This window comes from Typopeltis vanoorti, chromosome 15 (genome assembly GCF_054136105.1).
Source record: "Typopeltis vanoorti isolate ZY-2024b chromosome 15, IOZ_Tvanoo_1.0, whole genome shotgun sequence".
Classification (NCBI taxonomy): Eukaryota; Metazoa; Arthropoda; class Arachnida; order Uropygi; family Thelyphonidae; genus Typopeltis; species Typopeltis vanoorti.
In genome coordinates, this window is record NC_143563.1 from 15159203 (window position 1) to 15184727 (window position 25525).

At 36.9% G+C, this 25525-nt stretch overlaps 1 protein-coding gene across 4 annotated transcripts in view; it reads left to right on the forward strand.

Moving 5' to 3' along the window:
- The window catches only part of LOC150098408 (uncharacterized), a 255884-nt gene that overhangs the window by 116579 nt on the left and 113780 nt on the right, over nt 1-25525 (forward strand). For all 4 annotated transcript variants that reach the window (XR_016549455.1, XR_016549454.1, XR_016549456.1 and 1 more), the window contains exon 14: nt 17219-17383. Coding sequence is in view for 1 of the 4 variants with exons in the window: in XM_090404682.1 (XP_090260808.1) it covers nt 17219-17383 (165 nt within the window). In the remaining 3 variants the exon portion in view is untranslated. The remainder of the gene's footprint in view (nt 1-17218; nt 17384-25525) is intronic.

Genomic DNA, 25525 nt, shown 5'->3' on the forward strand with positions numbered 1-25525 from the left:
TTTCACAAATACAGGAAGTCTGTGATTCACATAAATTCATAAATGCACAAAATATCTAGAAAGAGCTAAAAAAACATTATAACATTTTATTTAACCTGAGTATGTTACGTGCATGGCATTTAATGCAGTCTTCTTCGAGAACAGACAACCCATGTGTGTATGCTTTCCTCAGTCTTGCTTTCAACGTGGGTGTACTATATTTTTAGTGCTGCATATTTTTTAGTATTTGCATGGATCCTAATTCGGCATGTTCTTAAATCCAGATATCACATGTTAGCTTATTACTGAGAGATTTATGAAGAGAAGAAACAAGCTGCTGTTTAGTCATCTATTAATGTTTTCACAAAGAAAGTCAACCAGAGAAATAGAAAAGTCTCATTGACTATGTTATAGTTGATAGCAATGTTTTCCCACTGGTTCAGAACACAAGAGTATACAGAGTATTTGAAATAGGAAATTATCACTGTTTTGTTTTGAGCAGAATAAAATTCAATTTCATATTGAAAAGAAGAATGTGTAAGAAAGTTTTAAAACAAATCAAGGTTGAGCAACTTTCAGAGGTGAACTGTAGACTGAAATACACAAACATCATTGAAGAAAAAAATGAAGAATTTCAAACAAGAACCAGACCTTGGTGATTCAGTGGCAAACCCTGAAGAAAACATTGATCAATTCATCCAGAAAAGCATGTGGTGAGATTGTAAGGATAGAAAAATCAGAACTCCATGGTGGACTCAAGAAGTTTAAAGAGCAGTGAAAGAAAAGAAGAAAGCATATTGAAAGTTCTTGAAAGCATATCAAAAGTACTATGTTCTCATTTATTTTGTGTGGGGTCCCTTTTCCCTCACCCACCTACCCATTTCTTCTTCTGTCCCTTAGGATGGGTTTTGTTGATCTGGAAAAAGCATATGACAAGGTGCCAATATTAAGCAATACATAGTTTTTATTTAAGCTGTAAGTCACAGAATTGAAGATGGTTTATGGTAAAATTGGGGATAAAACAAGGATGCACATTATCTGCACTGTTATTTATTATCGATATGGATCACATTATGAAGGAAAGTGGTATTAAATTTGATATCAAAATTGGTGATGGTAATCTTTGCTCTTTACTTTATGCAGATGATAATTACTTCTGAATAAATCCAGTACAAGTCTGCAAGATTCCCTGACTAAATTGAATAATTGTTGTAATAAATTTGGTATGAAAATCAGCAATAAAAAGGCAATGAAAATTGGCAGAAACATTGAAAACATCAACTGTATCCTGAATGGTGAACCTATAGAACAAATAAAATATTTTAGCTATTTAGGCACAATTTTTAGTGAAGATGGTAACTTAAATATGAAAATAGATAACAGAATTAGTAAAGCTGGTATGGTAGGAAGTCAGCTGAATAAATTTATATGGAATAAGAAAGAATCAAAACACTAAATTAGCTGTATACAAGACTTGGAGACCTCTGATATGAGAGTTCTGAGAAAGATTAGTGGAGTAAACAGATAGCATCAATGGCAGTATAACATTAAAAAGAAGGATATTAGGAAAGAACTTGCCATTGTTAACATTCCGAAATGTGTTAGTAGAGCTAATCTCAGGCAGTATGGTCATTTAAACAGAATGTGAGAGGAAAGATTAGCAAAACAAGTGTTCTTTGCCAGGTTTTGGCAGGGAAAAGACGAAGATGTAGATAGATTGATACAGTTTAAAAAAAAAGTGCCTTAAAAGACAGAAATATAAGATTGGAATCTTGACAATTAACAGATTAATTTGGAAGAAATTTGTTGATCGGAAGTTAGCAATGGTGTAAATTTTTCATGTAGTACTATCATTATCGTGTACACCCCCTAATGGTGCATATCAGGATTTTTGTGATGGTGATAATTGCATACTGAAATCTAATTTGAGTAGGAATTTCTTGAATGAAATTATCAGAAATAACCTTTGAAACCTGTTGCACTACGACACACACATACTGTAAACACATAAGCAATTAGGGTGTGGTTAACAGGTATGGTTAAATCCAACTTATGTAAAATTCAAGTTACGTAAAGTTTGCAAACTTAATTCATTCTTACATAAGTTGGGGACTGCCTAAATCTTGTAACATTAATTACTACATATAACAAAATTGGTATAAAAATACATGCTAGAATTAAATTATCGCATGAATCTTATCATCGTTACATTATTTATCTCTAAAATTTCTTCAGACAGAATTAAAATAGAAATATACATAACAATCATTCAACCTTGTTTATATGGAGCAGAAACCCAGAACATAATAGACCAGTATCAGGGGAAAAAAACTTCCAAATCTTCAACAATAAATTCCTTATAAAAATCCTTTTGGACTTGTAAAGGATAACACCAGAGAGGAATTGATAAGCAGACATAATCAAGTGCTATACGAACTTGTATAGATCCCCAGTGCTAATGGATGAAATCAGAAAGCTTATAAACTATAATGACTTAGATGTATGAAAAATGGGAAAGGGAGGAAGGAATAGTAAATGTGCATTTAAGAGTAGATTTGATGGAAAGCAACTTGGATCAACTGTTGCACCTTTACAAGAGAATTTTCTGTGATGATTCAGCAAAAAGCAATTATTATTGCCTTTTCTTAAGCCAGGGAAGGATCCAAAATCTCCAAATAACTACCAATTGCTCTGACCAGCTGCTGGTGCAAGATTCTGGAAAAAAAAAAAAAAAAGGTTAAATCTTGTCTTTTATGATTTCTGAAGAGAGAACTTTCTTTCCCAGAACACAATCTGGCTTCCAAAAATATCATTCTATTACTGATCATCTAGTCTGGCTGGAGCTATCCATTAGAGATGTTCCTAAAACATAAGCATCTAGTATCAGGCTTTCTTTGATATGACACTGCTTGGAGATTTGGAATACTGAAAGACCTATAATTTTGGATTTATATAGGGCATCTCCCTCTTTTTACTAAGAACTTTTCATCTAACCAAATCTTCGAAGTCTGAGTGGGAACCTATTCTCTCTCTCTCTTGAGTGTAACCAAGAAGAGGGAGTGCCACAAGGTTCAGTTTTATGAGTATGTCACCCTTTTTACAGTCAAGATCAAATCGATAACAGGACAACTTCTTCCAACAGTAAGTAATGCCCTCTGTGTGTATGACTCCACCATCTGTTATTCATAGAGGGCATTCGCTCATTTATGTGTAATATGAGTCATAGAAAGACAGCTGCAACAATGAGTGCTTGCAAATGGCTTCAGATTTTCACAGCAAAGTACAGTTTTTGTGCATGGTTTTCATTTTGACCCAGAAATCCAACTAGGACAAATATTAATCCTCTTGCATCAGAAGCCAAGTTTTTGGGACTCATATTTGACAGTAAACTCAGTTTCCTCCCTCACATAACATCAATTACTAGACAAGTGCTGTAAAGCAATGAACATTCTACGCACCCTATCTTCCTCGTTTTAGGATGCTGACAGATGTTCTTTCTTTGTTTGTACAGGATATTGATAAGATCAAAACTTAGTTCTGCCCTGTGATGGCCTGACACTATTCACCATCAAGCCATCAGAATTGCAACTGGAGCATTTCGCATGTCACCTAATCCTAGTTTGTATACTGAGGCAAATGAACAATCTTTATTGCTTTGATGTCAACAGCTGTCTCTGTTATATGCAATGAAAATCCATTCCAGACCATCCCATGTAGCCAACTTTTTTCATAACAACACATGACAAACTGCCATAAAACCCTTGGTTTGTGGATAAAAGCTCCCCAACAAGCTCTAGAGATTGTAGTAGACAACATAGCTCATATGCCACCAAACACAATTCCATCATGGCATTCTGACATAATGTACCAGTATGTAGCTTTTTCAGCAGGCGGCTGGAATTTTCTTGTTGTCTACCAGCAGCTGTTTGAAGCTCATAATATTGAATATTCTGATTTTTTGCCTGTCTTCACAGGTAGTTCAAAATCAGAGGACCTGGTTGGATCTTCTGTCTTTCCAGACAGCTCTTATATCTGCACAAATCCCAATAGAGTGTAACAGCTTTGCAGCTGAGCTGTATGTGATGGTTTGCACTAAAATACATCAGATTGCATCACTACCAGAAGGGCATAATATATTCAGTCTCACAAAGTTCTCTTCAGAAATAAGTATAGAGCTTCAGAAACATCCAGTGATCTCTTAAATCCAACACCTGCTTTCTCATTTGTGGATGCTACACTTAGAAATATTCTTCTGTAGGAGCATAAAGTATGTTGGGATTAAGGAAAGTAGGATTGCAACTAGGTCAACTTGTTTCTCAAACATCCACCATCTGCCTGTATCCTACACAGATTACCAGCAGGTTATCAGACAAAAAGTTCTATCCCAATGGTGGTCATCTTAGAATAGACTAAATAAAACTATACCAAATTAAGCCTGAAATTAAATTATGTCAGTCTAGTCTGTATAAGTTCGAACAGGGGATGTTATTTTTGCTCGGCTCTGCATAGGTCACAGTCATCTCCTTTTTTGTTGGTAGGTGACGGCATGTCTGTGTGCAAATTTTGCGATTCCAGACTGTCCATTTGTATTTTAATGGACTGCCCCCATTTTGCAAACAAGTGAAAGTGCAGTCGTTATTTTAGTCACTTTTGTAATCTGTCCCATATACACTTAGATAGATTTTATCAGACTCATCGAGTGTCACCCTGGTTTTTAAATTTTTATTTTTACAGAACATTAATATTGCAGTCTCGTGTGAAACATACTTATTAGTTATTGTATATATCCTTTTAAAAACTTAATTTTTATGCATTTTAATACTATTTTATACTTCTTTTTACATCTGTTTTATATCTGTCTTTTACATTTGTTTTTCTACACTGATTTTTATTTGTTTAGGCCATGTTTTTTTATTTATTGCCTTGTGTACTTAAGAATTCTGCCATTGCTGGTCCCAAGCTCGGATGAGAAAGGAGGAGGGTTGTGTTTGTAGCTAGAAACCACAATATGTAAAAAACACATTGCTACAGAAACCTCGACCATTGTTGGAAAACTGACACAAAACCAAGGGAGAAGTACTGGGGGAAATGAAGCAAGCCAGTGAAAGTCTCATGGGAGAAACTGACAGACAGAAAACTCCAAGAAAAAACCTCTTTAGCCCAGAACTTTTAACCAAAATTGGATGCTGGAATATTAGGAAAAGGAAGTGGAAAAGCTAATTTACTAACCTGAGAAATGGACAGATACAAAATAGAAATGCTAGGTCTAAACGAAACGAGATGGAATAGTAGCAGAGAAATCCAGCTAACAACAAACAAATGCATTGTATATTCTGGAAACCAGAATGAGGATGACACACACACATAGCAAAGGTAAAGGTATAGCTTTCATGCTAACAACAGATGCTAGACGAGCACTAATTGAATGGAAACCAGTTTCTGAAAGAATCATCAAAGCTAGATTTAAAACTAAATACAGAAATGTGACTATAATAAACATATATGGACCAACAAACAAACAATGCAAAAATAGAAGACAGAGAAGATTTCTATGATATGCTGCAAAAAGAAGTGGATGCTTTTAATTATAGAGGACATGAATGCAAATTTGGAGATTCAGATATGAATGAATAATTGGAATAGAAGGTTTAGGAAACTAATGAAAATGGGGAAATCCTAAAAAACTTTATCACGTACAATGATATGATCATAGGAGGAATCTTATTTAAACATAAAGACATCCATAAACAGACTTGGATATCACCTGATCTTCTTATTGTGCTATCTTCTATCGAAGGTCAGCGACCATCTTGGCAAACAAACTGCGCTCTTGCGCTAATCTGAGTAGTTGTGCACTGCTCTTTCCTGTCCACATCTTGATGTTGTCAAACCATGATATTCTTTTTCTTCCTCTAGTTCCTTTACCATCAATTCTTCTTACCAAAATAGTTTGTAGAAGTTGGTATTTTCTGTTTCTCATGATGTGGCCAAGATATGATGTTTTTCGTTTCTTGATTATTTGTACAAGATGTTTAACTTTGCCAATGGATTTTAAGACATCTTCATTGGTAATTTTTTCTGTCCATGATATCTTTAGCATTCTTCTGTATAGCCACATCTCAAAGGCTTCGATTTTCTTGATGGTTGTCGCCTTCAATGTCCATGTTTCAACTCCATAGAGCAGAATAGACCACACGTAGCATTTCAGCATTCGGCATCTGACTTCCATGTTTAGGTCTTTATTGCAGAATAGTGTTCTCATTTTCATGAAGGACTGCCATGCAACTTTAATCCTTGTCTTTATATCTATTTCTGGATCCCACTATTCATTAAGCCAGCAACCAAGATATTTATATCTTGACACTTGATCAATATTTTTCCCATTGAGTGTCAGTTTCAGCAGAATGACAGACGTGCAATTAGCACGTCTGTCATCTGCATATCGTAGGTTGTTAACAATCTTTCCATTTATTGTGATTCCCTCTGGACATTCTTCCAATGCTTTTTTAAAGATTACCTCTGCATATATGTTGAACAGGAGTGGTGAGAGCACACATCCTTGTCTCACTCCTCTTTTGATGTTAATATCACTGGTGGTAATGTTGTTTAATTGAACGGTAGCTGACTGATTCCAATACAGATTAGTTATTAGTCTTATGTCTTGTTCGTCTAGCCTTATTTGTTGAAGGACTTCTATTAAGTTAGTTTGTCTGACTTTGTCGAATGCTTTTTCAAAATCTATGAAACACACAAAGACAGTTTTCTGTTTTTCTATGCATTTTTGTATCAATATTTGGGTACAGAAAAGGGCCTCTCTAGTACCAAAACCATTCCGAAAGCCGAATTATGTTTCACTTAGAGTTTCTTCACTTTTTCTATAAATGCGATTCTGAATTACTTTCAAAAATATTTTTAATGTTTGACTCATTAGCCTAATAAGTCGGAAGTCACCACAGGAATTCGCTTTGGTTTCTTTGGGATAGTGATTTGAGCCAATCTGATGGAAATTCATCACTTTCATATATTTTATTAAATAGTTTTTCAAGAAGTTTGATGTTATCTGGTTTCTATTAATTTTAAAAATTCTGTTTGCACACCATCTGGTCCACTGGCTTTTCCTGTTTTACTTGTTCATATAGCATTCTCTATTTCGCATTTCATGATTGCTCCTTGAATGTTATCTTTTATATTTATAGGCTTCTGTCTAGTATCATTGAAAAGTTCTGTTACATATTTTATCCAAATCTGTTCTTTATTCTCTTCTTCTAGAACTATTTTTCCATTTTCGTCTCTTAGAAACACTATTTGCTTTTTCCTCAATTTTCCGGAAATTTCGTTGATTTTCTTATACAGATTGAAATTATCATGTTTTTTCTGAAGCAGTTCAATTTCACTACATAAATTCTTCATCCAATTTTCCTTGGCTTCTTTTATTTTTTTCTTGATGATGATGATATGTGTTTCTGTATACCTGGCTAGGTCTTTGTTTTTGTACATTCTTCTTGTATCAATAAGGGAAAGAATCTCATCTGTCATCCATTCCTGTTGTTTTATATTATTCACATAACCTACTTCTTCAATACTTGTTGTTACAATGGCATTCTTTAAGCTATTCCAAAGAGATTCCACACTTTTATTTTCTTCTATGTTAATCTGTTGTAATCGCAGGTTAAGCTGTGTCTTGGCACTTTTATTTATGTTCGGGTCTTTCAGTTTTTCTACATCAATTTTCTTTTTCTTCTTTTGTGATTTTTTAGCTGATTTTAATCTAAGACGTACTTCTGCAACTATGGGATTGTGGTCTGATGAGATATCTACTCCAGGATAAGTCTTTGCACTCTTTATATTACTGTGGAATCTTTTATTTATCAGTATATAATCAATTTGATTTCTGACAATGTTATGTTGGTTATCTTGAGGTGATTTCCAAGTGTAGTCTTCTGGGTGGAAGTTTAAACCAGGTATTTGCTATTGTTAGATCTTCTTCCTAACAGAACTGGCGATGTCCTCTGTCATTTCTGGTGCCTAAGCCATGTTCGCCAACAATTTCTCCATCACCCCCCCCCCTCTTCCCACTTTTGCATTGAAGTCACTCCCATCACTATGTTTATCATGTTTCTTTGTTAGGTTTTTAATCTCTTTTAGGTGTTCATAAAACTCTTCAACATCTACTTCACTTTTGTCAGCTGTGGGTGCATAAGCTTGGATGATATTTATGTTAATGGGGTTTCCCTTAAGTTGTAACAGCATTATCCTTTCAGAAAATGGAATCCAATTTATTACTGATTTATTGATTTCTTCATCTGCTATTACAGCTACACCATGTCGATGTTTGTTCTCATCATTCCCAGAGTAATACATTGTCGTATTATCTTGTTGACACTTTCCAGATCCTGGCCATCTTGTCTCGCAAATGCCCGAAATCCAGATGCCCAGCCTCTTCATTTCTCTTATGGCATTTCTTAATTTGCCAGTTTCATACAGAGCTCTGACATTCCAAGTTGCAATTTTAAAAGTGGACACCACGTTTAAATTTCTTATACCTGATAAGAAATCCAAAAACCAAATAGACCATATTTTAATAAACAGACCTTGGAGAACCTCTTTGATGGATGTAAGAATTTAGAGAGGTACAGGTGCCTTTATAGACCACTTATTATTGATTGTAAAAATAAAAATTAAACTAAGAAAAATATTTCAAGACAGAAACCAAATAATTAAATACAATATATTCAAACTGAAAAATAAGATACAAAAGACAATTATAAAGTAACATTAAGGAATAAATATGGAAGGAAGCCTTATAGAACAATATAAGGAAATAGACATTGAAGAAAACTGGAAAAAAAATAAAGAATATATTTAATAATGCTATCACAGAAGTTCTGGCTAGGCAGAGCAGGAATCAAACAATGGATCTCTTAAAAAACCAACTTATGTGAAGAAAGGAAAGCTTTGTGGAATATACTTCTGCAAAGTACAGAAGAAAGTGAAAGAAATAGGATAGATGAAAGACACAGGCTTAAAAATGGCCAGGTAAAAAAAAGTGCAAGGAAAGATAAAGAGATTTCCTGGAGGAAATGTGTAAAGAGGCTAGATAAGCAGCAAGTAAATTTGACTCAAAGAGGTTATTTGAGATAACAAAGTTAGCTGGGAAAAGTTTTAAGAGAAGGATCTGTAAAAAATAAATAAGGAAAGTTACTCACAAATGAAACAGACATAGAAAAACAATGGCTAGAACATTTCCAAGAAATTTTAAATGGCGAAATAGAAAACCTAGAACAAGAAATACCAGAAGAAATATTTGTAAATACAGTAATCCCTCGATTAGTGCATCATTTTTTTTCGATACCCAAATTCGATTAGTGCCTCTATCTACATCTTAAAAATAAATGTTACAGATTTTAAAAATTTTCTATCTATACATTTTTATGGTTAACTATTTTAAAAAATCACTCACCAGAATGAAATCATTTAGTTACCAATGAAAAACATTTTACAAAGTTATTTTTAATGGCATACTACACTACATCCATGTATACTATGTTCCAAATTTTTACCGCCAAAATCTATGTCGTCTGCTATAGTACGCCCACAGATTCAAGACCCTTCGACACTTCTGCACATGTTACAAACAGGAGAATCCATTCCGATAATAGGGTAATCGATCCATCTTCTGGGATGAGTTGTTTATTATTACACGTCGAAAAATTAACTTCTCTTTTATGATCATTGTAGTTTTTAAAGTGATAACTATTTTGCTTATATAACAGTTGGGAAATTTTATCTATAAATCATGTGATTTTGTGTGTTGGTGACCAATTCATATGTCCTTCATTTCTTTCTCCCCTTCAATGATAATGTGCAAGAGTTAATTAAATCTCATTCTGAAGAATTGAGCGATTCTGACCTGCTAAATTTAGATGCACAACGGGAAGATCCTGAAGAATATGAAGAAAATTTAACCACTGATAGTCAGCCAAAAGAGATTTCACTGAAACAATTTGAAAATATTTTTTCGTACAATTGAAGTTTTTAAGCAGCAATGCTTGGAGGCTGACCCTGATGAAGAGAGAAGCAGTAAAATTTGCAGGAGAGTAGAAGAGGCAATAAGGCCATACCGTCGGTTGTATGAAAAAAAAGAAACAAAATGCCCATGAAACTACGTTAGCTCAATTCTTTGTTAAGAAGTCCGCACGGTTAGCCTAGTGGCTATGCGCTTCACAACCATATGCCTGGGGAAGGAGTGTCCTAGGTTCGATTCCCGTCGATGATGCGAGGAACTTCAGGATCTTCCTCAGCCATAGCCAAGTTAGCCAGTCTTGGGCGTGGACAGCAGGGTTTTTTCCACCAGTTTATCTGGGGTTTTTCATCCCCCAAGCAGGCAAACCAGTCCAGTGAACACACACACGGATTACAGTCAGGAATACTGACCCAGCCATAGGTCTGATTTGTCAGCTATGCCAGTTCCAGAGCCCAGATAAAATTTGGGGAGACTGAGATGGTGCTGTACCTCCCCGTAAAGGAGACTCACGGCCGTGTATCATCATACAATTATTATTATTATAAAATTTATATTCTGAATATGTTTTGTCTTTCAGCTTCATGGTTTTCCTTTAACTAGGCCCTGAGACATACCCTAATTCTTTTATAAAAAAAATTAAGGTTCAAAAAAGAAATTTGAGGACCGAATTGTACTTTTTCCCATAGGTTATTATATTTGATTATTGCGTTTTCGATTAATGTGCCTATTTTTTAAAGAACACATTAGGTGCACTAATCGAGGGATCTGTACAGGAACTATAACTAAACTAGAAATAACTCTGGCAGTAAAGAAAACAAAAATAAAGCTGCTGGGAGTGACAGTATACAGGCTGAACTACTTAAAGCAGATATAAACACTGTTGAAATGCTACACCCCTTATTTCATGAAATATGGGAAAAGAGGAATGGCCAGAAGACTGGAATACAGGACTCCTGGTGAAACTACCAAAAAAGGGAGATATAACACTTTGTAAAAATTGGAGAACGATTTTGCTTCTAAATCTTGTAAATAAAGTATTTACTAGAATATTATTTGAAATAATGAAACAAGAAATTGAAATTCAATTGAGAAAGAACAAGCTGGGTTCAGGCCAAACAGATCTTGTATTGACCAGATAATAACATTAAGAATAATTGTTGAACAGTCAGAGTGGCAGAGTAGTCTATTTGGGATTCATTGACTTTGAATGCATTTGATAGCATAGACAGAAAGACTATATGGAATTAATGAAGCACTACGGGATTCCCCAGAAAATCATAAATATAACAAAGAAAACTCATGAAAAATACACAATCCAAATGATAAATAATGGCAAACTATCAGAACCATTTACAACAAACACAGGAGTAAGACAAGAGTGTATACTCTCCCCGACAGTCTTTCTGATTGTTATTGATTGGGTGATGGGGAAAACATCCGAAGATAGGTCTGGCATTCGCTGGGGATGGTTAAATAAAATCAGTGACCTAGATTTTACAGATGATATATGCCTTTTCTCACAAAAACATCAAGACCTATAAAAGAAAATAATTTAAATCAGGAAGCAAATAAATGTGGATTGAAAATAATCATGTCATAATGAAGATAAATCCCAAACAAGAACCATGGAAAACACTGGAACAGGTAGATAACTTTGTTTAAATGAGATCAGTGATTAGCACACAAAGAGGAACCACACAGGATATACAAAATAGAATCCAGAAAGCACAGATTGTATTCAGTATGATGAAGAAAATTTGTAGCTCCAAAGAAATAAAATAAAAAATCAAAGTTAGGCCTTTTAACACTAATGTTAAACCAGTTTTACTATACAGAGCTGAGACAGTCATTAAAAAAGAAAAGCATAAATAAAATACAGGTCTACATAAACAGATGCTTGAGGAAGATGCTAGGAATATACTAGTAATAATGCCAAATAAAATAAACCTAGAACTTTGGGAGAGAACAGGTCAAGCTAGCATCAGAAATGAAATCACTAAAAAGAAAATAGATTATGATAGGTTACACAATCAGGAACCCAGATAAAGAAATAACAAAAATTGCACTAGAATGGAATCCCCAGGGATATCATTCTAGTGCATTATATATTTACAAACAAGAGGAAAAGAGGTACTGAATAGATATGTTAAAGATACCAAGCAATTTTAAACCTGGTTTTACTCCATTTTTTCCAAGTAAGCAAACAGACAAAATGTCAAGTTTGCGCCTGCAATTTATGCAAGACTAGCTGATCCCACAGGTAGTGCAAGACCAAGGCAACTCGTGGTAAAAGTGGAGCAAGCTCTGATCACTAATCTTAATATTTACCCTTAATGCCAAAACACATCTCCAAGAAGGAGATGTATGATGTTTTGTATTAAAGGCAAGGGGCCACTACCCAGACCGGTTTCGACCTTTATTGAGGTCGAATGGGAGTTCATGCCTTTCATCACTGGCCTCTTTAGATTTAAAAAAAAGCTGTGCTGAGAGTCAGCTTGATAGTGAGAGAGGAGGAGAAAAGACAGAGTGGATAGTAGTAGATAGTTAAAAGAAGCCTCAGTCAATCTACTTGGCCTGACTTAAATGTCAGCACCAAGCAGATCTCCGACATTATCTCCCTCCATCCGTTCTTTTCAGCTTTCTCCGGTCAGTCACCTCTTCAGGTGTCTGCCCGAGAAAAGTGGGGAAAAACAAATGAAAGAAGCACCACATGAAAAAGAGGAACTAGTAAATAACATTAAAAATTACATATAACGATTTGTAAGAAACTAGGTAAATTCTGAAATTTCAACCTGAATGACCAGTTTAGTACTGAGAAGAGCAGGGGCAGAGCCTGGCCTGGGTGATGCAGCCGACAAGGAGCTGCACCGCCTCGGTGTAAACCTTCGCAGCCCAGGTTCTCAGGATACCCCCTCCTGTGTGGAATAGACATAGACCTTTTTTACAACAAAAATTCTAATCTGAAAGAGGACAAAAAGAAGAAAAAACAAACCAGAATTTTTTTTTTTTCTCCTCCTCCTCCACTGGCAGATCGATACTAGGAGTTGACTGACTTGTTAGGCGAGGTTTAAATCCTCCTGCTGTCTATTGTTGTGGGTTTTAATGATGAGATCTGCTAATTTGTCTCCACGGACATGGTTTAGCATGTAGAGGCCTCTGTGCAGTGCTAGTCCCACGTCGTCCTCTGCATCGATCCCCCCCCACCCCCCCCCCCCCCCACCCCCCCCCCCCCCCACCCCCCCCCCCCCCCACCCCCCCCCCCCCCCACCCCCCCCCCCCCCCACCCCCCCCCCCCCCCACCCCCCCCCCCCCCCACCCCCCCCCCCCCCCACCCCCCCCCCCCCCCACCCCCCCCCCCCCCCACCCCCCCCCCCCCCCACCCCCCCCCCCCCCCACCCCCCCCCCCCCCCACCCCCCCCCCCCCCCACCCCCCCCCCCCCCCACCCCCCCCCCCCCCCACCCCCCCCCCCCCCCACCCCCCCCCCCCCCCACCCCCCCCCCCCCCCACCCCCCCCCCCCCCCACCCCCCCCCCCCCCCACCCCCCCCCCCCCCCACCCCCCCCCCCCCCCACCCCCCCCCCCCCCCACCCCCCCCCCCCCCCACCCCCCCCCCCCCCCACCCCCCCCCCCCCCCACCCCCCCCCCCCCCCACCCCCCCCCCCCCCCACCCCCCCCCCCCCCCACCCCCCCCCCAAGTTTCGGATATTCTAAGCATTGTCTTGTTTGTCTATGATTATGGCCTTGTCGATTTGGGGGATATGTTTTAGTTCAAGGGCGTGAGCTGCAATTTCTCTCTTCCCTGCACTCATTGTTTTGTTTCTCTTTTTGATGTTGCGATGTTTTTTTGTGTTCAGATATTCTGGAATGGGAATATTGCAATCCCTGAAGTGCTCTTGTAGTCTAGTCCATAAAGACCTAATTGTAGAGCCAATGTAGGTGACGTCACAGTCTTTTTGACAAGAAAATTTGTAGACTACGTTGTGGTGCTCAAATATTTCTTTGTGAGTGAGAGATTTAGTAGGTTTTAGGAGAGTTGCTAATTTTTGGTTCGTGGTGAATACTAGCTTATAGTCCGTGTTTTTGAAAATGTATTTGTAGGCTTTGTATGTGTTTTGGATGTATGGCAATTTGATGACCATACATGTCGGGAAGTCTGTTTTGGTTGTATTATTATTAAGACTGGATTTTCATATTGTTCGCGTAATTTATTAATTGTGTGGGGTAGTTGCGATTTTTAAAAACCTGTGTTAAATACTTTAGTTCCATGTTAAGATAATTGCTGTTGGTTGAGAATTTGTAAGCATTGATAAATTGTGATAGGATGACTGATTTTTTAACGGAATATGGGTGGTATGAATTGAAATGGAGGTAGTTTCCGATATGTGTGGGTTTGTGGAATATCTTCGTAGCTATCCTGTTATTGCTTCTGATTAATGTCAGGTTTAAGAAATAGATGGATTTGTTCTGTTCTGTTTCCATGGTGAATTGTAGTCTGTTGCTATAATCATTGAGGGATGTTTGTAAGGCGGAGATGTGTGAGGGTTATGAGGTCGGGAGTAGGATCATTGGGAATTTTTTTGGTAGGTGTGTTGGTCGTTTAAGACGGCCATTATTTTGTTGTGGTAATCAGTTTTGTTGATGATGACTACAACGTCTCCTATTTTTACCTGATTTCCACAACAAAATAATGGCCGTCTTAAACGACCAACACACCTACCAAAAAATCCACAATGATCCTACCCCCCGACCTCATAAAACAAATAAACAGCACCCTACACACCTTAAAAAGTCGAAACAAAATAGATAAAACCACAATGAGGCACACAACCCGCACTACACGCACCCCCTATATGTTCGGGAACATCAAAATCCACAAAGACTGTTATCTGATACGACCCATAGTCTCCTACAAGAACATCACCACAGCTCCTTTATCAAAATTTGTTGCCAAACTCATCAAACCACTACTAACAACGTCTATCTGTATGATCAAAAATACGGACGACCTATTCTGGAAAATAACGCTACTCCATCCCATGATGACATCCTCGCCTCATGCAACTTCATTATACACCAATGTGGATGTCCCCAAAACATTAGACATTGTACACACACTACTCACTGAGGACCACACCCTACACACACGCACAAAATTAACACCAAATGACATCATTAGCTTGATCAAACTCACAATATCTGCCAATGTCTCCTATTTTTACCTGATTTCCACAACAAAATAATGGCCGTCTTAAACGACCAACACACCTACCAAAAAATCCACAATGATCCTACCCCCCGACCTCATAAAACAAATAAACAGCACCCTACACACCTTAAAAAGTCAAAACAAAATAGATAAAACCACAATGAGACACACAACGGAATATTCTTTAAATTCAACAACTCCTTATATGTTCAAATTTTCGGTCTCCCAATGGGATAAAACATAAGTGGACAACTAGCAGAATTATTCCTGGCACACATTGAATCACTTCTATTCCACCCCTCCCCCCCGCATCATCACCTTTTATGGCAGATACGTAGACGATATTCTATGCATTAGCAAACCCTCACACATCTCCGCCTTACAAACATCCCTCAACGATTATAGCAACAGACTACAATTCACCATGGAAACAGAACAAATCCATCAATTTCTTAAACCTGACATTAATCAGAAGCCATAACAGGATAGCTACGAAGATATTCCACAAACCCACACATATCGGAAACTACCTCCATTTCAATTCATACCACCCATATTCCGTTAAAAAAATCAGTCATCCTATCACAATTTATCAATGCTTACAAATTCTCAACCAACAGCAATTAGCACGGAACTAAAGTATTTAACACAGGTTTTTAAAAATCGCAACTACCCCACACATCTAATAAATTACGTGAACAAAATGGCAAAATCCCGTCTTAACAATAATACAACCAAAACAGACTTCCCAACACATATGGTCATCAAATTGCCATACATCCAAAACACATACAAAGCCTACAAATACATTTTAAAAAACACGGACTATAAGCTAGTATTCACCACGAACCAAAAATTAGCAACTCTCCTAAAACCTATTAAATCTCTCACTCACAAAGAAATATTCGAGCACCACAACGTAGTTTACAAATTTCCTTGTGAAAAAGACTATGACGTCACCTACACTGGCTCTACAATTAGGTCTTTATGGACTAGACTACAAGAGCACTTCAGGGATTGCAATATTCCCATTCCAGAATATCTGAACACAAAAAAACATCGCAACATCAAAAAGAGAAACAAAACAATGAGTGCAGGGAAGACAGAAATTGCAGCTCATGCCCTTGAACTAAAACATATCCCCCAAATTGACAAGGCCATAATCATAGACAAACAAGACAATGAAACAATGCTTAGAATATCTGAAACTATTGCCATAAAATGCGATGAAAATTCTATCAACGTCCACCATCCCTACCTACTTTCCGAATGTTGGACGATCCAGAACTTACAAATTAAGCCACGCCTCCGGCCATGTTGCGACCACAAATGACCTAATTTGGCAGATGCTTGCAGCCTTGACATAGCCCTACACTCATTCTGACAAGGTTCCGATGATGGGCAGATGATGACCGAAATGGTCCATACCCCGTTAAACCCTGTCCCAGTTTCCACATAAGGATACTCTTCCCCTTCGTCCCCCCCCCCACAAAAAATGCGGCCCTAAATAAAATAATATATATATTTATATATATACTATTAATAGTAACCTGGGTTTCCAAACTTATTTTCCGCATCAAAACACACCCTCATGTCCCCCCCCCCCCCCCGTTTATAAACAGCCTTCAGCAGGATCTTGGAAGTTGAAGGCATCATAGAACCAAAAACAAGGTATGTACAAAATTTTTCCACCTCTTTTATTCTGCCATAATTGCCTTCTATACTCGCCCATAAAGCCCTAAAAAAATATATATATAACCCTTTTTTGAATAATGTTAACTAGTGCATTAAAATAAGGGACACTCCTAAACAAAAACTGGCTATAATAGCTGTAATTATATTAATAGTGTTTAAGAGGAGTAACATGGGAATTTTCCCAGAAACTATACTTAAAATCCAGGTGTTAATAAAATGATTCATCACACTTGAATCAGTACTTTGTTTGCCATTTGTTAAACATTTTAGTGCAACAGCTTTAAGTAACTGATTTAATTATATATTGCTTGTAGCTAGCAGCTGAGGAAACTCTACAACTTATATCTTTGCCAATGACGACAGTTTCTTTAAAGAAGCGTATTGAGAACATAATCAAAACAGCTGTAGAAGGTTTTCTGTCTGAAATAGGTAGTCTCATTACAAATAACATAAGAGAGATATACCTTATCTCCCTCAAAGTAAGTAACTCTTAGTAACTTACTAAGTAACTCTTAATAAATAGTTCACATTTATTTTTTCAGCTTTATATATATATATATATATATATCCATGTACAGCATTGTGATATCACTTTTTGACATAATTTTTCTTCTGGAAAATGGTAATTCTTTGATCTTCATCTCCTTCACTGAAACCAATTGTTGGAAGACTAGATAGACTACCATGTTTGGTCTCAGGCATTTCAGAGTTACTGAAATGCCTGATCTTTAGTCCACCCACCCATAGTACTATTATGCTACAAGTTTGTTTTGTAGGTGGAATTATCACTAAAAATAAATTTTTAAAAAATTCCAATTTTTTTTTAATTGGAATTTTTAATGCACGTAATTATTTGGTTTTTTAAGTATCAGGTCATCAGCATATTTCTGTGGCATTCTTTCCTTTAATCCCCCCCCTTTTTTATTTTATTTTATTTTATTTTTTTTTTTTAAGATGTGTTTTGTAAAATGTGTAAGCACTAAAAAGATATGCAAGTTATTTTGGGACTTTGGATGGACATGTTTCATTAAAATTTGATATATGGAATTCAAAACAAAATTTGCTGACCCATTCCAGTTTTTGCTTCAACTGCACCATTTACAGTGTCTTCATCAGCATCATCACAGGCTAGGTGGGAAATAGAAACATTTAATAACTGATTAAAACAGTTGTGGAAGAGAGACTTGAGTAATAAGCTGAGTTCATGCCAAATAATGGTTATCAGGATCATATTTTTACTTCAAGACAAAATAGTTGAAAAATCATAGGAATATAACCAGGATCTGGATTTACTTTTGTAGATCTGTAAAAGGCATATGACAAGGTGCCTAGAGAGAAGCTGTAGCACCATCATATATAGCTTCTGCTTAAGTCATAATCAGCACAGGAAAGGTGATTTAATGTAGAATCAGATGTATGATAAGGGGGTCCTTTCTCTTTGTTATTCACCTGTATGAATCATATGGATCACATCATGAAGATGCAAAAAAATAGTGTGTGGTAGATTAGAATATAAAAGAGAAGGCAGGTAACTAATGATTAGCTGCAAGGCTCTGTATTTGAGTTATTTAATATGTTTATTATTATTACACTCTCCAAGGAGTTGACAGACTCATCGTGGGAGGTTCATTCAACTGACAACATATTTATCATATAGAATCTTAAAATCCTTAACACTCCTTGCATTAACAACACATTCTGGCATTGCATTTCATTCACTGACAATTCTCTGTATAAAAAATCTACTCCTCACACCCTTCTTCGCCACACTTTTAATAACTTCCAGGAATGACCCTGGTTCTTCCCCTCTCACTTTCTACTCTTTTTATAATCCCCTCTGGATTAATCTGATAAAATCCTGTCACTAACTTAAACATCTCTATCATATCACCTCTTTTCCTCCTATCCACCCAACTCTGCAATCCACATCTCTTCAACCTCTCTCCATAGCCAGCATTCCAAACTCCTGATATTGTCTTAGTCACTCATCTCTGGATCCTCTCCAATGTCTCCACATCACATTGAAAACCAGGTGACCAGATCTGAGCACAATAGTCCAAGTGTGGTTTGACCAGTCCCTCATACAGTGGAACAACCACTTCCTTATCCTTGCATGTTAGAGTACTTCTTATCATAGCAGCACTACAATGTGCCCTCTAAACTTCAGTCTACTGTCAACCATCACTCCCAGATCTCTAATCTCATCCACTTCCTGCGGTATGGCACCATCGATATAGTACAAAGCTTTATATTTCTGCACTCCAAAATGCAATACCTTCCACTTATTGATATTAAAACTACAATCCCACTTTTGTCCAAGTAAAAAATCTATTCGAATCTTCCTGAAGGGATTCAGCATCAGTATTTCTGCTTATAATTCTTCCCAACTTTGCATCATCAGCAAATAACTGAAGATCCCCAGTCAGTCCATATGATATATCATTTATAAACAAGTTAAACAGTAGGGGCCCAAGAACAGAACCCTGGAGCAAGTCACTGGTTACCCTTCTTTTTTGAGACACTGCTCCATCATACACAACTTACTGGTATCGTTCAGAGAGCCTATCTCTGATTCATCTAACCAATATACTGTCTATTCCCATCCTCTGCAGCTTGTACACCAACATCATGTGGTAATCTATGAAATGCTTTTGCAAAGTTTAAGAATATCACAGTATATGATTCTCCCCTATCTAACACACTCGTCACCGTATCATAAAATGCAAGTAAATTACTGAAACAGGACCTACCCTTTACAAATCCATGATGACCATCATAAAGAATGCCATGTCCATCAACCCAATTGTGTATTCTATTCCTTACCAATCTCTCCAACACCTTGATCACGACTGCAGTTATTCAGGCTGGCCTATAGTTGGAGACTTCTATCTTAGAACCATGCTTGTGGAGTGGTATTATTTTGACTTCTTTCCACTCCTTAGGAATCCCCTACCCTCTGCAAGACTTTCATTGAATAACCAGGTCATAACCAACTGTGCACATTCCTTAAGCATACATGGTGATATGTCATCCATTCCCATAGCCTTATTCACATCTAACCCAACCAATACCTGATACACCTCTCTTTCTTTCACTTCCAATTCTCCTAATACTTGTCTCTCTTCTGTATATTGCACCAGATCATTTACACCAGTGTGATATATGCTGATAAAGTGCTTGTTCAATAATTCCACTATATCCTTTGCAGCTATTAGTCTGCCATAATTATTAATGAAATGATTTGAGTGAGAATATCTGGTCATTTTCTGATTATGCTAAACTAGAGAGGGCAGTAGTTAAAAGTGACAGATCCTCCATGATGGTTTAATTAGACTGACATTTTGCAGAGAATAATAGTTATTGTGATAATAGTGTAAAGTTATACACTTCGGGACGAAACGATTAAGAGCTGTGTATTTTCATGTGAAGGAACTGGACTGCAAAAAATGGTCAAGGCTAAAAATGGAGTGATGGTTAACAGAATTGAAATTCTGAGGGATATTGCAAAAGTGGACAGAATAACTCATAGGATTAGTGGGATTTTGGAGAACACTGATAGGAAGATATAGAGGTTATTATTCCTCTCTGTAAGGTTTAGATATGGTCACACATCTAGACTACTGTGTATAGATTTAGTTTTCTAGATTCTTGAGAATATGTAAGTGATTCACATGCAAGTGACTAAAATGGTTGACTGATCTGTAGAGGGATCTGTGAGACATGGAAACTGTGTAGTTAAGGTGTAAGAATTACATTAATATTATTCGCTTGGAGAGTGGTGAATGTGTGAAACTGGTTACCAGAAGTGGTAATTATTACTTTATCATTGAATGAGTTTAAAGGAAGATAAGTATTGTGTGAATAATGGTAAATGTTGGCCTCTCAAGATGTCTTTGGAATCTATGAAAATTACACATTATAATGACAGTAATTATGAAGGAAAATGGCATTAAACATGATAAAAAAAAAAAATCTCACATTTATTCAGCTTTTTACTTTATGAAGATCTTATACTCTGAAATAAATTCAGTTGAAGTCTGTAAGGTAATTAAACTAAATTGAATAGCTGCTGTAAGAAATTTGGTTTGAAAATTGGCAATAAAAAAGCCAAACTATGAAAATAAGCAGGTAAAACTGCATTTTCAGTGACATACTAGAAATTAAAATGTTTATTTATAATTTTTAGTGAAGATGACAAAGTAAATTTGGAAATAGAATAGACAAAGTGGATATGACAGGGAGCATATTAATAATAATAAACTTAGACAGATTAAGACATACCGCGCGGTTAGCCTAGTGGCTATGCGCTTCGCAACCATATGCCTGGGGAAGGAGTGTCCTAGGTTCGATTCCCGTCAGTGACGTGAGGAGCTGAAGGATCTTCCTCAGCCATAGCCAAGTTAGCCAGTCTTGGGCGTGGACAGCAGGGTTTTTCCCCCGGTTTATTCTGGGGTTTTTCATCCCGCAAAGCAGGCAAACTGGCCTTGAGAACTCAACACTACAGGCCATAGGATACACCGGGGCATAAGGCTGACCACCTTATCCTGTAAATGGAGTGAGGTCCGATGATCAATGGACCCTCGACACCGCAAGGTAAAAGAGGGTATAAGGAAGATGATGATGATGATGACAGATTAAGATGAAAATAAGCCAAAACATCAAACTAGCAATATACAAGACTGTGTTTTAACCATTTCTGAACAAAATTAGGGATGTGAACAGATGGCACAATGGCAGAATCATATTAAAAAGGATATTAAAAAGTATCTTCACATCAGCATTAAAGAATATGTGTAGAAACTTATTCAAATGTGAATGAATTGATAGTTAACAGAAGACTGAAATATGAGATCTGATAAGTTGGAATCTTAATAAATTAAGATTAATTTTAATTTAATTTAAATTAATTTTAATAAAATTAATCATGCAGTGCTATCCAAATATCCCAGACAGTCTTTTAGGATACATATTGGGAATTGAGGAAATAGATTTTGTACTTTAGTTTTGTTTATTGTAGGGACAGTAAATATATATGGTTTAAAGAACTGTTATACTTGCATGTCCATGTTGTGCCTTCCTGTGCATACAATGCTTGGAAAGAAGTCAAAGGATACCACATGGGCAAGGTGCATCATGCCATGTAATGAGTCGTGTTTGTAGCCAGTATAAATTGGAGGAATATGATGCTCCCATATCAGTGCAACTGCATCCAGGTGAAATGGCTGCGAGGAGGAAACTGACTGAGTTTGAAGGAGGTGTGTGATAGGATTGCATGTTGCAAGTCAGCAAATTGTTGACGAATTGGGCCATTCCAGGTCAATATGGTATCAGTGATACCATACTGAGATGGAAGTGCAGGGAGTCAACTGCAAGTACTACTTGCAGTGGCTGACTCGCCACTCACCAAACGTGACCGTAGGATGCTACGAAGGATAATATGTAAAAACCATTTATTGGCGGACACATTGAATGCAGAGTTCCAGGCATCGACTGAAACACAAATCTGTACAAAAACATTCACAACCGAGGCTCACAGTATGGGTTCCCATTATAGGACTCTAATATGCAAGCCACACATTACCCAAACCAACATGCAGTGTTATCTTCACTGGTACAAAAGAGTGTACAGTGAGACATGAAGCTTGGAAAGCTGTGTTATGGAGTAACAATTCACACAACACCCTCTGCTGAACAGATGGATGGGTGTAGGTGTGGCAGATGCCCAGTGAATATCTCTTACCAGATTGTATAACCCCAACTATGAAATTTGGAGGTGGTTGTGTGATAGTATGGTCTTGTTTTTCTTAGGTTTGGCCTTCGCGCTCTGGCCACAAACATTGAACTCCAAGAGGTATATGAACATTCTGGACAATGCAATGCTTCCTACTTTGTAGCATTTCTACAGAATTAACCATTGTTAATTTTGTAATTTGGTTCACACTGATTCAGAATTGCTTCAGTTTTTACAGAAAATAAACTCCTTGTACCCATATCAAGTTCGCTATTGAACTTGAGTATAATAACGAACTACCCTTTATTAGGTACCTTAATTATTGGTAATCCCACAGGTCATGTTAAATTTTCAGGTCATAAGCCAAGCTTCACTCATCCTCCCACCATCACTCATCACAAAAAACTCTGATGTGAAAAGAATTTCAGTACCTTACTTTAAAGAAATCTTTAAACAAATGTAGGGATTCTTTTAAAATTCAATCTACGAAAGTGGTCTGAAAAGTTCTCGGCCTAACAATGAAAAAATGAATTTATAATTTCAAAATTATTTTTATTTTTCAATATAATCTCCCTTAAGACATACATTTATTCCAGTGATGCTCCAGCGCCATTATCTCATCCCTGTGGTGGTTCTCAGTAAGATCTGCAAAATACCCCTCTGCAGCTGCAATCACCTCTTGATCTGAAGAAAAATGCTGACCAGCAAGGAAGAGTTTTAGTTTTGGGAAGAGATAGAAGTCAGAGGGAGCTAAATTTGGGGAATAGGGTTGATGTTCCAACAATTCATAGTGCAGATCCCTTAATTTTCCCATTTCCAAAACACCTTTGTGAGCAGGTGCATTGTCCTGATGAAAGATTTTTTTTTCTTCTGCAAACTGGATCTTTTCTCATGAATTTTTTCATCTAGTCTGGTTAAAAGAATGGAATAATATTCACTGTTATTGTTTTACCCTTTTCCAGATAATTAATAAACAAAATGCCTTTAGCATCGTAAAACACCAGTGCCATGACATTTCCTGCTGATGGAACTGATTTTGTCTTCTTTGATGCTGAACAACTAGCTTCTGTCCACTGTTTTGGCTGCTGTTTGGGTTCTGGTGTGTAATGGTGAATCCAAGTCTCATCCATAGTAATAAATCGATGCACGAAATCAGTTTTATTCTTGTTAAAACGCTCCAAGCAACGTTCAGAGATTTTCATGCGAGTGCATTTTTGATCTGTTGTGAGCAAGCGCGGCACCCATCTTGTGCAAAAGCTTTTTTGTTTGCAATTCTTCATTCAAAATATATCCTACGCGTTCTTTTGAAATGCCTATAGTCTCAGCAATTTCATATGCTCTGACTCGTCTGTCATCCAATACAATATCGTGCACTTAATCAATGATTTCTGGTGTTTAAGCTTTTTGGACATCCTTCACGTGGATCATCTTCAAGGCTGGTACAGCCACGTTTAAAGTCGGCAGCCCATTTCTTAATTGTCAAAAACGAAAGAGAAGAGTGTCCATGAACTTTTATGAACTTTGAATGAATTTCTTTTGGCGTTAAACCTTTCTTTAGAAATAATTTTATAACTGCATGATACTCAATTTTATCTATTTCAAGGGATACAGACAACACTTTTGCTTCAGACAGCTGTATAAAACAAACTAGTTGATAGAATGACTTGCAATTTCACATGGATGCTTATGATAGAGGTATCAACTTAGAAAAAAAAATCTTGCCGATAGTGTTCTATTGTCAAGGCTGAGAACATTTCAGACCACCCTTGTATACACTTCCTTCAAACCAGCTTGGAAACTTTCTTCCTTTCTACCATCCACAAAGGATGCATTACTGCCTCTTTCCTTACCAGGTGTCTATCAAGTACCCTGCTCATGTTATCTTTGTTATTTTGGGCAGACTGGCTGTTCTGCAATGATTATAATTGATGATCAAGACTATATTAGATTTTTTTTGGGATTCAAGAATCTGGCCTTGTTTTGCTTTCTGTTGACACTAGGCATACAGTTAATTGCAACCAGACTCAACTTTTACATTCCAGCAAGTTCATTTGATTTGATTTGATTCTTTTTCCTAGAAACATGAAACTGTACAAAATCATCTGAACATCATCAAAATCATCTGTGCCTAATCAAATGCATTGCATCCCAAAAGCTCTAGTTTCTTTGATTTTTTACAAGTAAAAAAATTTCATTCAAACTTTTCATACTGAATACGAAATCCATTTAAATGTAAATGCCCACCTTGTACAAGTCCTTTTATCCATCAGACTCACTCCACATCATTCCTTCTGCACAATCTACATGCTTTCATGGTCCTCCTCAACTCAACTGTCATATGATGGCAACAGACTCGCTGTTTTAACTCACTCTTTTCTTTTGCTACTTTTATTAACTCTTTCATGTCCTCACTCATACCATGCTTGTTTCCTTTCAAATCATTTGTTCCAGCCAAAACAATATTTGTTCACTTTTACCTTTTTGCATTCTGATTTCCTCACTAACATCGTTAATCTTTGCACTCTTTCACTTTCTCATCAAGCACACACATCTTATAATAGAATCAATGTACAAGACTTTAATTTTTCTTTCTCTCTTAGTCAAGTATTCCTTTCTCTTTTCTCTAGAGCTCTAGCTAATGCTTCATCCTATACGTAGCACTCGGCATAACCATGCTATCTTCCTCATTACAGCCAACTCATAATTCTTCATATATATATATATATATATATATATATATATATCATATTACTATTCTTTTTATCATCACTTTTACTCTCTCTTTCTCTCAATTCTATTACACTGTCACCTACACATTTTTATGCATATTCCCTATTCCATCTAACTTCAATCTCTTGACCTGACCTGCATTAACACTTACTTTCATAAC